Source organism: Setaria italica, chromosome IV (assembly GCF_000263155.2).
Source record: "Setaria italica strain Yugu1 chromosome IV, Setaria_italica_v2.0, whole genome shotgun sequence".
NCBI classification, from domain to species: Eukaryota; Viridiplantae; Streptophyta; class Magnoliopsida; order Poales; family Poaceae; genus Setaria; species Setaria italica.
Window position 1 is genome coordinate 31,884,223 of NC_028453.1, and position 14,008 is coordinate 31,898,230.

The 14,008-nt window shown below is 46.9% G+C and overlaps 3 protein-coding genes across 3 annotated transcripts in view; 2 read left to right on the forward strand and 1 right to left on the reverse strand.

Annotated features, from left to right (window-relative positions):
- The window catches only part of LOC101753928 (transcription initiation factor TFIID subunit 1-like), a 15,518-nt gene extending 11,992 nt beyond the window's left edge, over positions 1-3,526 (forward strand). Inside the window, 9 exon segments of the mRNA XM_012845517.2 lie at positions 1-17; positions 20-55; positions 58-378; positions 453-622; positions 715-834; positions 1,296-1,349; positions 1,442-2,045; positions 2,048-2,388; positions 2,815-3,526. Of these exon segments, the coding sequence (XP_012700971.2) occupies positions 1-17; positions 20-55; positions 58-378; positions 453-622; positions 715-834; positions 1,296-1,349; positions 1,442-2,045; positions 2,048-2,388; positions 2,815-3,168 (2,017 nt within the window). The 3' untranslated portion in view covers positions 3,169-3,526.
- An 810-nt stretch (positions 3,527-4,336) lies between these two features.
- Positions 4,337-7,475, forward strand: LOC101754325. Its single transcript, XM_004965687.3, has 8 exons — positions 4,337-4,850; positions 4,949-5,064; positions 5,171-5,358; positions 5,439-5,723; positions 5,814-5,872; positions 6,024-6,060; positions 6,184-6,255; positions 6,467-7,475. Exons 1-8 carry the CDS (start codon positions 4,778-4,780, stop codon positions 7,212-7,214), a joined length of 1,578 nt encoding a protein of 525 aa, XP_004965744.1. The 5' UTR covers positions 4,337-4,777; the 3' UTR covers positions 7,215-7,475.
- A 326-nt stretch (positions 7,476-7,801) lies between these two features.
- On the reverse strand, positions 7,802-8,830 carry LOC101764342 (protein STRICTOSIDINE SYNTHASE-LIKE 10-like). Its single transcript, XM_004967083.1, has one exon. The coding sequence runs from the start codon at positions 8,828-8,830 to the stop codon at positions 7,802-7,804; it is 1,029 nt and encodes a 342-aa protein (XP_004967140.1).
- Between the last annotated feature and the right edge of the window lie 5,178 nt (positions 8,831-14,008).

The following is a 14,008-nucleotide window of genomic DNA, read 5'->3' on the forward strand; positions in this document are numbered from 1 at the left end:
AATTACTATTGATGAAATTCTGTTAGTAAGTTTGCACGCGGACAAAGGATGTCTTTCTGCAACTTCAACAGCAAACTAGGGAGAAATGTCAGGAAATTTGGGATAGACAACTCCAGTCACTTTCAGCTATAGATGGTGATGACAATGGGAGTGACACAGAAGCTAACAGTGATCTGGACTCATTTGCTGGGGATCTTGAAAACTTGCTAGATGCAGAAGAATTTGATGACGAGGATACTAGTACAGCAGAGTTGAGAAGTGACAAAGCAGATGGAATGAGAGGACTTAAGATGAGAAGGTGCCCTACTCATGCTCAAATTAACGAGGAAATTGAAGATGATGAAGCAGAAGCTTCTCTGGCAAAAAAACTACTTGAAGGTAGTTATTTCTTTTATGTTTTTCTTTACAAAAATGACCCTAGTGCATATGATTTATGGTCTCTTGTGGTGCAGACAATGGTAATGATATGAAGAGGAAAAAGCAGCCAGAGGGTCTGACAAACTGTGGCACCTCTACAGGTGCCAATAAAACAAAGCAGAATAAGACTGGACAAATGATCAAATCATCTGGTTATGCTGGTGCATCGACCCCAAAGGAGAGCACGCCAAGAGAAGCAAAAGAGGTATAATTCCATCTGAGGTTCTTGATTTGTTGATTTGTTGCTACTCTGGCAGAAACAAGCTGTAAAGAAATTATTCATCTTACTGCATGCAGGCTGAAAATTCTTTTGCTGAAGGTGGTTTGCCCACAAAACTAAAAACAAAGGTGGCATTTGATGGAAATGATATCCTTCTAGTTAAAAAGAAAAGTGCTCTAGGAAAGGATGGACCTAAGGTAAGCCCAGAACATGATTATGACTTGTGAAGTTCTATCCACATTATTGTTTTATTTGTCAACTCGAATCAGCATTCTCTCTATCGTACTTATTTTTTATATTGGACACTTAAAACGTGTGCTAAGCGTGAATATTATGTTGTACTTATGGTGTGATGGTACTTGGTACGGCTATTATGTTGCACTTGTGATCTTCTCCTTGCCATCAGGCTTCACAATGTGTTTGACAAAAAAAAAAAAGGCTTCACACGAAGTAGCTGATGGGTGCTAATCTAAACTGAAAGTGGCAGTGCCACTGGTTATTGGTTTGCCATTGTGCCTATAAAAGTGTTACGTGGGAAGTATGCTGCTAAAATTTTGAAGTTCAGAAGTTTGAATGTATCGGTTTTATGATTCATGTTGAAGCTGATTTAGTCTTTGGTATTGTGGCTCTTAAGTGGCACACCTTTCCATATTTTCAGGAAAAGAGACAGGGTGCAAGGGGGGACACTCTTGTTTGTGGAGCCTGTGGTCAGGTAGGCTCAGTAAAGTGATTTCTTGCATGCACCCTTCTAAAAAATGTTATTATATTGTATGACTTAGTTTTTGTTTCTTTGTTGTTGTATAGCTTGGGCATATGCGAACTAACAAACTATGCCCTAAGTATCGGGAGGATCAAGAAACGTCAGAAATGGATGCAAATTCAGTTAAGTCCAATCCTACAGATATAGTGAACCATTTGCCAACAAAGACACCTAAAAGGTTGATAACCAAAGTTTCCTCTGAAGCTACTGAAACTGAAGGACCAGAATGTATTGAGAAGACAAAATCTGTCCCAGTAAAATTCAAATTAGGGGCACCTGATAAGTCCTTGGAGAGGAACATGTCGCTCTCTAGTTCGCTGGTTTCTGAGAAACGCACCATGGATGTTACAGACTATAGATCTACTGGAAAGGTAAACAAGATAATAATACCTAATAGGATAAAGTCTGATGATTACCCTCCTGACACTCCAAAGCCATCTGTTGTATTTCGGCCTCCTGCTGAAGAGAAGGATGTACCTCGTAAAAAGATCACCATCAAGCAGCCTAAGGGAGTAGATCAACAAAAACTTGTTGAACCTAGGAGTGGTCAGGAGCCTACTAGAAAGACAAGAAAAATGGTTGAATTATCAAGTTTTGAGGGGAAAAGTAGAGAGGATGATCATTGGTTTGGTGGAGAACCCAGCCAGATGATTCCTCGCATGAGAGGGGGCTGGGTCTGGAAGGGAAAAGAAGAAGCAAAGCTGTAATGGAAAGTGAGAAGTCCTGGAGAGATTTTGAAGAGCAAAGAGAAATGCCACAACAGAGGCTCACTGATGCTAGGATATATGCATCGAGGGAGGAGGATCATCAGAAGGCAAAAAAGAAAAACAAGAAAAAGAAGAAACATGAATTTAGAGATGATGACCTACTGGATCACAGGCCGTACAAAAATGACAGAAGGGTACCCGAAAGACAACGAGCAGTAAAACGATCTATTCCGGTTGATATGATTGAACATACACCATCTGCTAAGCGTCGCAGAGGAGGAGAGGTACATTTACTTAGTTTTCACCTATATGTTTGATTGGATTAACAAGTGCTTTGGATAATGACAATGGCTTTAGTAGTGGTAATGTCTTGACTCATGAAACAGATTAATCAGGTTAAAAGAGGTAAAATAGCATTAAAATAAATGCACTCTATGTTTTGAAACAGGATGGCAAAAGCATGTCTTGTATTTTGAAGTGGAGTAAATTCCGTGGTTTTATTTTTTATTGTCTGCTACTTGTTTGAGTATTTGTGAAACTATTCAATAATTGTTTCTGTGAATATTTTCTGTGCAAATACTGATACAGTGGGGTGTAGGGGTTACTACACTCATCACTGTAACTGTTAATAGGAATAAACTAAATTACACTTGAATGGATTTTCTGGACAAGGAATTTGGGCTTAATTAATTGCTTTCATCCTGATGCAGGTTGAGCTCTCCAACATACTGGAAAAGATAGTTGATGACCTGCGGGGAAACACTCAGATATCATTGCTATTTCTAAAACCAGTAACGAGGAAAGATGCTCCCGATTACCTTGAAATCATACAACGGCCAATGGATCTCGGTACCATCAGAGACAAGGTGAGGAAGATGGAGTACAGAAACCGGTATGAATTCAGGCACGACGTAGCACAGATACAACTGAACGCACACATCTACAACGATGAGCGACATCCTCACATCCCTCCGCTTGCGGACGCGCTCATGGAGATGTGCGATTATCTACTTGACGAAAGCGCAGATGAGCTCGCCGAGGCGGAAGATGCTATTGAGCACTAATACAATAATTAGACTTAGCATTTAGAACTTGCTATATCCTAACATAGATGATGTATTTGCTGATCTGTAGGAGGGGGGAAAAGGGTAGCTGTACATTTTTGAGTCCTGGCAGTAGTGTACATGCAATCCCAAATCCAACTGTTTTACATTCTGTTGGTATTGGGAGATGATGGACGTACACAGGCTCTAGGTTAGTCAAGTGAGGGTTCGCTGTAACAATTGCCCTCTTGTTGTAAAAATGTGTAGTGTAACTTGTCCATATCCATGACTTATTTGTCCTAATAACCCGATGGTCTTTCAGTCGGGTATGAATCACCTTCAATTGTAGCATGAAAATATAACGCGCAACATTAAACCACGTGACTGGGTGCAGGCTGTCTAGTTCACCAGATTTTCCGGCAGCGTCGTTGCTTTATCTTGAACTGTTTATTTTGAACTCTGAACTGCAATGCATATACCTGAATGTGAATCAGGCTGAAATGACCAAGGTCGAGAGCTCTTCGCCGTCTAAGATGTATCTCTTGGCATGGTTGCATCTCTTAAGCTTTGCTTAATCGGAAAGCCGCCATATGGATGGCCAAAGTTGTTTTGCCGTCAACCTGTTTTGTCAATACTCAACCTGCACCATCAACGCCAGCGAAGTTGTTTTTGCCTAACTTGTGCGCTTGGCTGAATGATGTGCAGACCTTGACTGAGTACTCACGGCGATGTCATTGGACGTTAATGCACCTGGGTAAGTAATCATCGTTTAAAACAATGTGCTAGGCGTACTCCCTTTTCTCCCTACTTGTTGCACAAAAAGGTTGCCATGTATGTTTATACATCTAGGGATGTTGACGCTTCACATGAACTGCAGACAACCCAGGTAGTACAAGCATCAGCAGCTCTTAAATGTTCGATTTGAGATGCTCTTACCAATCAGTTGCACACTGCTAAGCAAACTGTCAGAAAACCTTGAAACACACGGTGGCGTTTGGATCCTCTGATCAGGAATCAGGACAGAGGAAAAAGATACCTCAGTCACTTAGCACCTGCTACATGTTCTTTTCGGATTGATCTCACACTTCTATCTGTTGAGAGGCAGAGGAACATCTGATCTGTGATATCACACACACATTTACATAGATGTGTAAACTACTGATAAAAGAATTGTTTAATTGCTCCTGGAACTCTAAAAATAAAAGAATTGTTTAGAAGAAAAACTAGTGGCAAAAACTTGCTGCATTCGTCAGTGATGAAGCTGCGAAATGACCTGGATTTCTTTACTCGCAACAGTGATCGCTTTTCGGAGTGGCTTGCTTACAAACAAGTTCTGTATTGCATAATTTGGCAACAGATGAAGACCCAGCCAGCGCTTGCATATTTCTCACACGGACACGGTCACACCTAACACCTCATGCCCATGCATCCACATCTCTGACGACAGATAAAACGCCACTAGTACAAATTTCGCACGACCAGTTCCAATCGCTTCACCCAGTAACCCATTGCCGACTCCAACCACCTTATACTTGGTCATGTAAAAATCCACACTCCTAGTTCATTCAATTCTGTCGTCGTCGCCTTGATCGATCGGACGGAGCTTCGCCTGTGTAGGCAGCTGCCAGCCATGGAGTCGTCTCGCGGACGCTGTCTCGTAGGCCTGCTCCTCGTCGCTGCATCCCTCTGCGCACATGTATCAGGTAGCCCCTTTTCGCTTGAAGAACAGCTTGTGCTCTAGCGTGCGATGGAACAAAGATTGGTGAACTGACATGGAGACGAACCTGATCACCGATCGCAGCGGCGGCGTCCGACACGGCCGTGTTGGCGGCGGAGCGGACGCGGCGGAAGGACCCCCTCGACGGGCTCAGGTACTACACCGGCGGCTGGAACATCAGCAACAGGCACTACCTGGCGGTGAGTTTCTTGGTTTCTTGCCGTCGCCGGCCAGCCAGCTGCCGGTTGACAGCTCAAAGCTCCTGATGCCCATGCCCTCCGGTGACCCTTGTGCTGTTGCGTGCAGTCGGCAGGTTTCAGCGCCGCGCCGGTGTTCGTGATCGCCGCGCTCTGGTTCGTCGCCGTCGCTGCGGCCGCGCTCGTCTCCTGCTGCTGCCGTTGCTGCCGCGGCGGCGGCAATAGCAACTACTCCTACTCCCGCCGGGTGTTCGCGCTCTCGCTCGTGCTCCTGATCGTCTTCACAGCATCAGCCATGTAAGAAATCGATCGATCAACTCATTCGCCGCTCTTGTTCTTCTTCCATGTTTCTTATGTGGAATCAATGGCTGGTGCAGAATCGGCTGCGCCGTGCTGTACCACGGGCAGGGCAAGCTCCACGGCAGCACGACGGCGACGCTGGACTACGTGGTGAGCCAGGCCGACGGCGCGGCGGCGACCATGCGGGACTTCACAGGCCTCCTGGAGACGGCGAAGTCCGCGGGCGGCAGCGTGGCGTCGCTGCCCCCCGACGTCGCGCGGGCCATCGACGACGTCGCGCGGCGGGTGGACGCCGCCTCCGGCGAGCTCGCGGTGCGCACGGCCAGCAACTCGCGCAGGATCCGGACCGTGCTGGACACCATGTACGGAACGCCGCCGCTGAGCTGATTCATTGGCTGCGGCCTGGATCTGTTGACGATCTTGACCTGTTTCTTTGGTTTACCTGATTGCAGAAGGAAGGTGCTGATCGGCGTCGCCGCCGTGATGCTGGTCCTGGTGATTCTTGGCTTTGGTGAGCACAGATTGCTCTTACCAAGTCCTCCTCTAAATGATTAAAAAATTGCTCTTTACCTAATCTGCTCGAAACTGCAACATTATTTACTTCTCTTCAACCTTTTGAATTTTTTACACAATTTATATTTTCTCCCAACAATTTCTTGCAGTGTTCTCGTTGACTGGGCTCAAGTCGCTTATGTACACGTAAGCACATCAACAGACAGCATGCAGAGAACACACATACAGAATCTTCGGATTGCAGTTGATTGAACATGTTCTTTCAGAGATTGGTGTACTGATTAGGTTTCAATTGGTGCATTTTTGCAGAGTGGTGTTTCTTGGATGGATCATAGTTACCGCCACACTAATACTCTCTGGCACTTTCCTCCTCCTGCACAAGTATGTTCTTGTCAATCGATATGAATTTAGACGATCTGAATCAAATTTGAATAATATTTATTCCAATTCGGCCAAATTTCGTTCAAATTTCCAAATGCTTGGCACTAGTTACAATCATACAACGTAGAACAAGATTTTCTGAAGCATTTGCATCTCGCATTTCTTAGTGATAAGTTACTAAATAACACTGCGACCTTTGCACATGTTTCAGCGTGATAGGAGACACCTGCGTCGCCATGGACGAGTGGGTGGTCCAGCCGCAGGGCCGCACCGCGCTGGACGACATCCTCCCCTGCGCCGACGCGGCGGTGACGGCGGAGGCCCTTCGCCGGAGCGAGGAGGTCAACTACCAGCTCGTCTCCAAGCTGAACGAGCTGGTCTCCAACGTGTCCAACCGCAACGTGCCTCCCCAGGTCGGCCCGCCGCTCTACTACAACCAGTCCGGCCCTCCCGTGCCGCTCCTCTGCAACCCCTACAACGCCGACCTCTCCGACCGCCGCTGCGCCGCCGGCGAGGTCACCGCCGACAACGCACAACAGGTGTGGCAGCGGTTCGTGTGCCGCACGACGGCGGCGTCGGGTTCGGAGGTGTGCGCGACGGTCGGGCGCCTCACGCCGGCGATGCTGTCCCAGATGCTCACCGTGGCCAGCGTCAGCGACGGGCTGCGGCGACAGGCGCCCGCCCTGAGGGACCTGGCGAGCTGCGCGACAGTGCGGCGCGCGTTCCAGACGATCAGCGAGCGCGGCTGCCCGCCGCTGCGGCGGGACAGCAGCCGGGTGTACCAGGCGCTGCTCGCGGCGTCGGTGGCCGCGATGCTCGCCGCGGCGGCGTGGGTGGCGCACTCCCGGGAGCGGCGGCGGCGGCGCGAGAGCGAGCGGTTCCGGGTGTCGCCGTACAGGCTCCCCATCGAGGACAAGGTGCTGCTCAACAGCCCGCGGCGGCCGTACAGGCGAGTGTGACGGCTTCTGATCTGCTCGAGGCTAACGGACCTCTGGAACACATGTATTTCGCTGGAATTTCAAAAATCCGTTGTTTGAAACTGAGCTTATTTTGTATGTGTATGTTCGCAGCAGTTTTGGGAGTACAAACTGTTTTACTTACGAATCTATGTTCATGTACTGTGATAGTTCGGCAGAAGTATAATTTTGTAAATAAACTTGTGCATTCTTCATTTTCTACATTTCTCTGCAATAAGCCATCAACAAGTTCCTGATTTGGATCATTTTTCTGCATTAAGCGAAAATTTGTGTTTTGGACTGGGCCTGATTGGATGTGTATGTACGCTGCAGTTTTGGAACTACAATTATATACCGCAATCGATCTAATGTTCTTGTACTGCGATAATTGGACAAAAGTACTAATTTTGCAAACAAGTTCCTTCAGAAACGCCAGTCAACCAATTAGAATTTCATGAACATATCATAATTCATATTCCTAGAACATAAAAATTTTATTAATTGAAGACAAGAAAAAGATACACAAATACTAGTGTGACATATTGAGAAGACCAAATACTAAATTACTGATATCCTAAACTGCTATACTTCTACGTGCTAACGATGCCGACGTATGACAACTCTACTGATCCAAGATATATCTTGCCACCATCTCGCTCCACCACCTCAGTCGGCCTCACGTTCTTGGGTCCCTTCATCTCTTGCAGCTTTTCACCATCAGCGCCGATCCTAATAGCGAGTAAATGTTTGTCCAAACCAAATGGAAGTTCGTACTTCTCGCGATGCAATGCTACCCAGTATCCTCCCTTCCCATCGGGCCTCACATTGTCCGGGTATCCTGGGAGGTCAGCAAACGGCTCAGATGTGTTGGCCTTAGACCCTCGGATCCAATACTTCATTAGCTTGCATGGTCCCGTAAGCGCGACCACAAGGTGGGTCCTATCGGCGCTGATGGCAATGCCGTTGGGGTACGTCACTCCGGACTGAAGCACGGTGACCTTATTAGTCCGTGGGTCATATTTCATGATACGCCCCGTCGAGTCTCCAGATGTGGTGACCATCTGATGTTGCGCCCGTGTGTACGTCTTGCTACTGTCGGTAAAGTAGACGTCACCCGTAACCTGGTCGATATCCACGCCGTTGGTGAAACGCAAAGGTGCACCACCGGCCTCCGTCGCGAGCACCGTCGCCTCCCCGCCGTTGGGCCCGACGCGCATCAGCCCCATGTATGCATCAGCTATGTAGAGGTTGCCGGAGTTGTTGTGGAACCGCAGCCCAAGCGGTCGGCCGCATGAGCTCTCCGTGGCAACTGCCGGGAGCTCCGAGAAGTCGTCGCACTTGTTCTTGGCGTAGCTGGGGCTGTACGCAAACGTCTTCCACCCGGCACCTTCGCCGTCATACTTGAGTACGCGGCCGTCCGAGATGCTGACGTATGGGCCGGCGCCGTGCGCGTCGAAGGCGACGCTCTCGGGGCCGATCAGGTCGTCGGGCAGCTGCAGTCGCTGGGTCTTGCTTCCGTCGATGGCCTTGGCTACGGCGGCCATGGCAGCCGAGGGCAGGAGCAGCAAGACGGCGAGCAAGATCGCGAGCAAAGGCAGCTTCGACGTGGTCCGCTTCATGGTTGCTACTCCGGCCGGTGAGTACGTGAAGGCTCTTTCTTGCTGTTGTTGGCTGACTGATTGCTGTATGCGGTTTGGCTTGGTGGAAGAGGGGCGTACCCTATGGCTCGTTTTATTGGGCTTTTGCAAGGTTCCTAATCGGCTTCAGCACTCAGCAGACGAATCGGAGTCGGAGTCTCCCTCGGCAAAGGAGACGAGGGAAACAATTGCTCACGGGAAAAACTCCGTATCTGTATCGGCTCCCATGACAAAAGTAGGATATGTTACTTTATTTGCAATTTTCGGAAGCAATAGGATTTATTAACTCCGTATAAGCAGACATGCAGTTCATTCTGGGCTTCTAGCCAAGCTAATGGAGAATGTTGACACAGCATGACAGCAGAGAGTGCTAATTCACAGAAAAGTAGACCAGTACTCGTATTGTTTTTTACAAGAATCTGCGGCGTGCATTTTTGTACATCTTTGTTATGGACATATTCAAGAATACTCATCTACATAGAAATAAAGAACCCTGGTCAGTGGAGCTGCCGCCGCTGATGAAGCCGCCGGTGGAACCTCTGTCGCTGATGGAGCTGCTGCCGTTGCTGATGGAGCTGCCAGCGGAGCCTCTGTTGCTGGTGGAGTTGCTGATGGTGCCGCCATTGGGAGATGAAGCGGAATGCGGATGAAAGGGGGATCGCCGGAGAATGCGGTTGGAAGCCAAAAGGGCGCCAGAAGAAGATGGAAACTAATGCGCCGCGAAGGAAGTTACTGGCTTGTGAAGAAGAAATGTAGGGCATGCCAGTATTTAAAGACGGTCCGAGAGGGGTAAAGGCAGGATTTTTACCGCGCCGTCTACACGAATTTTGGAGGAGCAGTTGTCTCAGGCGCCCGTTTCGAAAAATTGCAATCATCAGGTAGGAGACCGCGAAACGGAAGGAGATTTTTGACGCGTTTGTTTCGGAGGAGAAGTTAAAAAAGAATTTCGAAGTAAAAGTTATGTTTTACTCCGAAACTGGGGGCATATGTTGACGCCAGATTTTGACACGTATGGAATCGGCGTCAAGGGAAGAAAGGATTGGTCGATGCGGCAGATTAAAAGGTCACGACTGGGAATCAGCCGATTGGTGCTACATTTGGGGATCGACCGATTGGCGCTTCAGTGTTTTGGCGGACGGAGTTGGTGGGGATCGGCCGATTGGAAGGCTGGAGCAATTGGACCAATTTGGGCTTACAGTAGGTAAGAGAAAGAAGGTGTAGAAAGATTGTCCCGTGGGAGTATAATAACCAACTTCGATACGAGTTGTGCTTCTAAATATTCGTTTTCGTTTAAAATTAGAGATAGATCTTAGTCGGTTAGGGAATTGGTTGTAACAGGCTATAATTAGCCATCTTCAGAGATTTGTAAACACATCAATCAATACAAACAAATCTACTTTTTCATCGTACTTTACTTTCAAGCCGGCAACTTCGCCAATACTTTTCTTCTTTCACGAGTTCGTACGGACTGGCAGGGCTGCATCGACACGATCTCCGGCCGATTCTGTAAGTTCCATTTATCGAGTAATATCTAAGCTTTAACTTCGGGCGCATCGCTGTCGTTTCGTTTAGATTTATTCACCAGTTATCGATATTTACTAGAATCGTAGGTTTTATCTATCGTTCTAGTTTTATCACCAGTTATCCAGCTTGAGATCTGAAGTATCGACTCTGTTACTGTTATTTTCATTCATCATTATCGCATAGCCGATTAGATCTATTTCAAGTATCGCTTTTGTAGCCTTGTCTAAGTTTACTCTAGTAGTTTTCTTTGCAATCGCTACGTGATTGTCGGCTGTATCATAGCCAATTATCTTTTTATAGCAAATCGGCCGATTCGCTGATACGCTTTCCGAGATCGGAACCTTAGCCGATCGGAGCCCTTGGAATTTGACACGTTTTCTTCCTTGCCAATCAATAGGTCAGATTGGCTGGCACGCCGCGCGAACCGCACCAGGGCGATCAGCCGAACAGGAGCTAAGCAGATTCTCCCGGGTCGTGTGTCCGACGCTAAGGGTCAATCGGCTGACTTTTAGCGCCAACAGAATCTATTTACCTCTCTTCAACCTTTTGAAATATTTACACAACTTCTCATCAATTTCTTACAGTGTTCCCCTTGACCGGGTTAAAGTGGGTTGTGTAACGTAAGCACATTAAGTTCCTCTTTGGCATGGCACCTTGAGGGGCTTCTCCACCGGCTTCTCAAGGAGTTGTACCAAACGCCTTCCTTAAAACGGCTACTTCACTGTAAACCCGCTGAGAAAAGCCAAAACAAGTATCTGGAGTTGAAAAAACCAGCTCCCCGCGGCTCCCTCATTGATCATGTGCCATTCGGTACCTTAATGCCCTGCTCTAGAGTTCGCTAAATTTACACCCATTTTGCTACCACCTCCTTTTCTCTCACCCCTATCACCCGTTCATGGAGAAACGACGCGCAGCAGCTAGCAGCGGCAGGTGGCAAGCGGCGGCGGCCGGTAGTGGTACGCGGAGGCAGTGGCGTACGGCAGCTGCCTACAGCGCAGGGCAGCAAGAAAGAGAGGGGAAAAAAAGAGAGGTGAAGAGCAGGCGGACAGAGGCGCGTGTGGCAGCAAGAGAAGGCGGCCGCGGGTCGCACGGCGGGGTGGAGAAGGGTGGTGCGCCGAAGAAGGGAGGAAAGAGGAGGACCGGTCAACTAGATAAGGAATAAGGAGAAGGGAAAAGGAAAAAAAGAAAAGGTAAAGGGAAAAGATAAAAAGAAAATGAGTAAGGACTCATTTTTTTCATTTATTTTTTCGACTTCAAAATGGTCTCAAATTCTAAAATGATATGAAACATTCAATTATCCTTTCAAACAAGCAATGTGCATGTAAGGATTATACCTACTTTTAATAAATATATTACTTTACTTATATAACAGGGCACATTAATTATTGCTTAAACAATAATCCCTTTAATTTATTTATTAATTTTAAAGAACTAAAAGTATAAATTAATATTAAATATTCAATTCATCTATTCAAATAATCCACACAGCCAAGGGCATATATGATATTTGAGATCTTACATCGGAGAAGTCGTTTTGACAAACACTTTTCAGAACGGCTTCAGCTCCATCAGATGAGCCACGGTCGGAGCCGTTTCAGCACAGTCCTGCTAAACGAGCCCATAATCTTCTCATTGCAATTGAAGTATTTTTGCAGGGTGATGTTTCTTGGATGGATTATAGTTACAGCGACACTAATACTGTCTAGCACTTTCCTTCTCTTGCACAAGTTCGTTCTTGCCACTTGTTGTCAATTTACATAAATTAGATCAAATAATTTGCATCATTTCTCTTCTAATTCACCCAAATTTCGATCAAAATTTGAAATACTCGATACCATCAGTGACAATGTAGTACAACACTGTTCTCGTTGCATTTGCACCTCACACATCGTTGTTACAAGTTAACAGAGCATGCTGCAACCTTATCCATGTTTCAGCGTGATAGGAGACACCTGCGTCGCCATGGACGAGTGGGTGGTCCAGCCGCAGGGCAGCACCGCGCTGGACGACATCCTCCCTTGCGCCGACGCGGCGGTGACAGCGGAGGCGCTTCGCCGGAGCGAGGAGGTCAACTACCAGCTCGTATCCAAGCTGAACGAGCTGGTCTCCAACGTGTCCCACCGTAACGTGCCTACCCAGACCGGCCCACCTCTCTACTACAACCAGTCCGGCCCTCCCGTGCCGCTCCTCTTCAACTCCTACAACGCCGACCTCTCCGGCCGCCGCTGCGCCGCCGGCGAAGTCATCGCCAACAACGCACACCAGGTGTGGCAGTGGTTCGTGTGCCGCACGACGGCGGCGTCGGGTTCGGAGGTGTGCGCGACGGTCGGGCGCCTGACGCCGGCGATGCTGTCCCAGATGCTCACCGTGGCCAGCGTCAGCGACGGGCTGCGCCGGCAGGCGCCCGCCCTGCGAGACCTGGCGAGCTGTGCCACCGTGCGCCGCGCGTTCCAGACGATCATCGAGCGCGGCGGCCCCTCTTTTGGACGAGTTTTAGGGCCTGCAATTAGCCTTTTTGTTGGATTAGTAAGGGGATTAGAGATGGATCTCGTGGTTAATCCCTGCTAGGTGACAGATTTGGCAGTTTCTGCTCCTCTTCGAATATCTTCACGTTACAGCCCGAATCTGAAGAAGGTTTTGTAGCAGACTCAGAGGCCTTTCCATGAAGTCATAGAACATAATGTCTGGTCATATGGTTTAAGAGATACTGTAGTTCAAAGATGGTTGACTTATTCTAACGAGTTTCTGAATAGTAATAGATCTATTCAGTTTTAAGGCACCTTAGAGGTATAGTCAGCTCTTCAAATGAATACCAAATGTTTAGTGTTTTTATCAAGCTTTCCAGATGGGTATAGATCATAATTTTTAGTTAGTAAAACTCCAGATATGAAATTCTATAGTGGACTATTAGTCTTGTGTTGTCAGATTCAGCACTCGAGGTTGCTACAATAATTAATTAATATTGGTGATTTTTACTGCAAAGAGACGTGTAACCAAAGTTATGGATAATATAATTTTTCATTCTCTGGTAAAATTTCATAATTTTTGGATGAGTGGTTTAGTAGATATCAAGGTTTTACCATTGACTGTCAGAACTCAAGACAGATTCTATAGTCTGAATTGAACTGAAGATTAGGACAGTTTGCTTTGTAAATAAAAATATTTTAACTAATAAAAGCTGTTCTCTTTTCTCTGTAGTTTCTGAAAAATGCATTTATTTACTAGCATTGATTTTGTATTAAAAGTTAAAAAAGAGAAATGTTGATGCTATCGTAGGATGATTGTGATTTTGCTGTTTTGGTTTTTCTTTATGTTTAAGGGTTCGGGTATAGGAGCGATATGCCTATTGTTCGTATATGTTTGTTTGAATTGTATGTACTAAGTTCATGGTGCTAAACAGGTGGTATTGCTCCGGCTTGTGCCTAGTGTCGTTTGCATCATCGCTTTGAGGCAAGTAAATGTAGTGGTGGTTTTGCTACAGCTTTAACTTGTTGTTTATCCTACCTGCACCTTAAAATTCAGAATCTCAACCAAACCAATATGATTAAATTAACTGAAGTTTAACTTGTTCTTTTAAATATGTTCATAAATGTTGAGCTTGTGGCCGTTTATTTTATCATGAGGAAAGAGGTATGT

Bases quoted from the DNA above. Each gene is read 5' to 3' on its own strand.
- LOC101754325 (XM_004965687.3), top strand. From the start codon at position 4,778: ATGGAGTCGTCTCGCGGACGCTGTCTCGTAGGCCTGCTCCTCGTCGCT. The intron at 5,359-5,438 runs GTAAGAAATCGA...TGGCTGGTGCAG, and splicing joins GTCTTCACAGCATCAGCCAT to AATCGGCTGCGCCGTGCTGT. The intron at 5,724-5,813 runs GTACGGAACGCC...ACCTGATTGCAG, and splicing joins CGGACCGTGCTGGACACCAT to AAGGAAGGTGCTGATCGGCG.
- LOC101764342 (XM_004967083.1), bottom strand. From the start codon at position 8,830: ATGAAGCGGACCACGTCGAAGCTGCCTTTGCTCGCGATCTTGCTCGCC.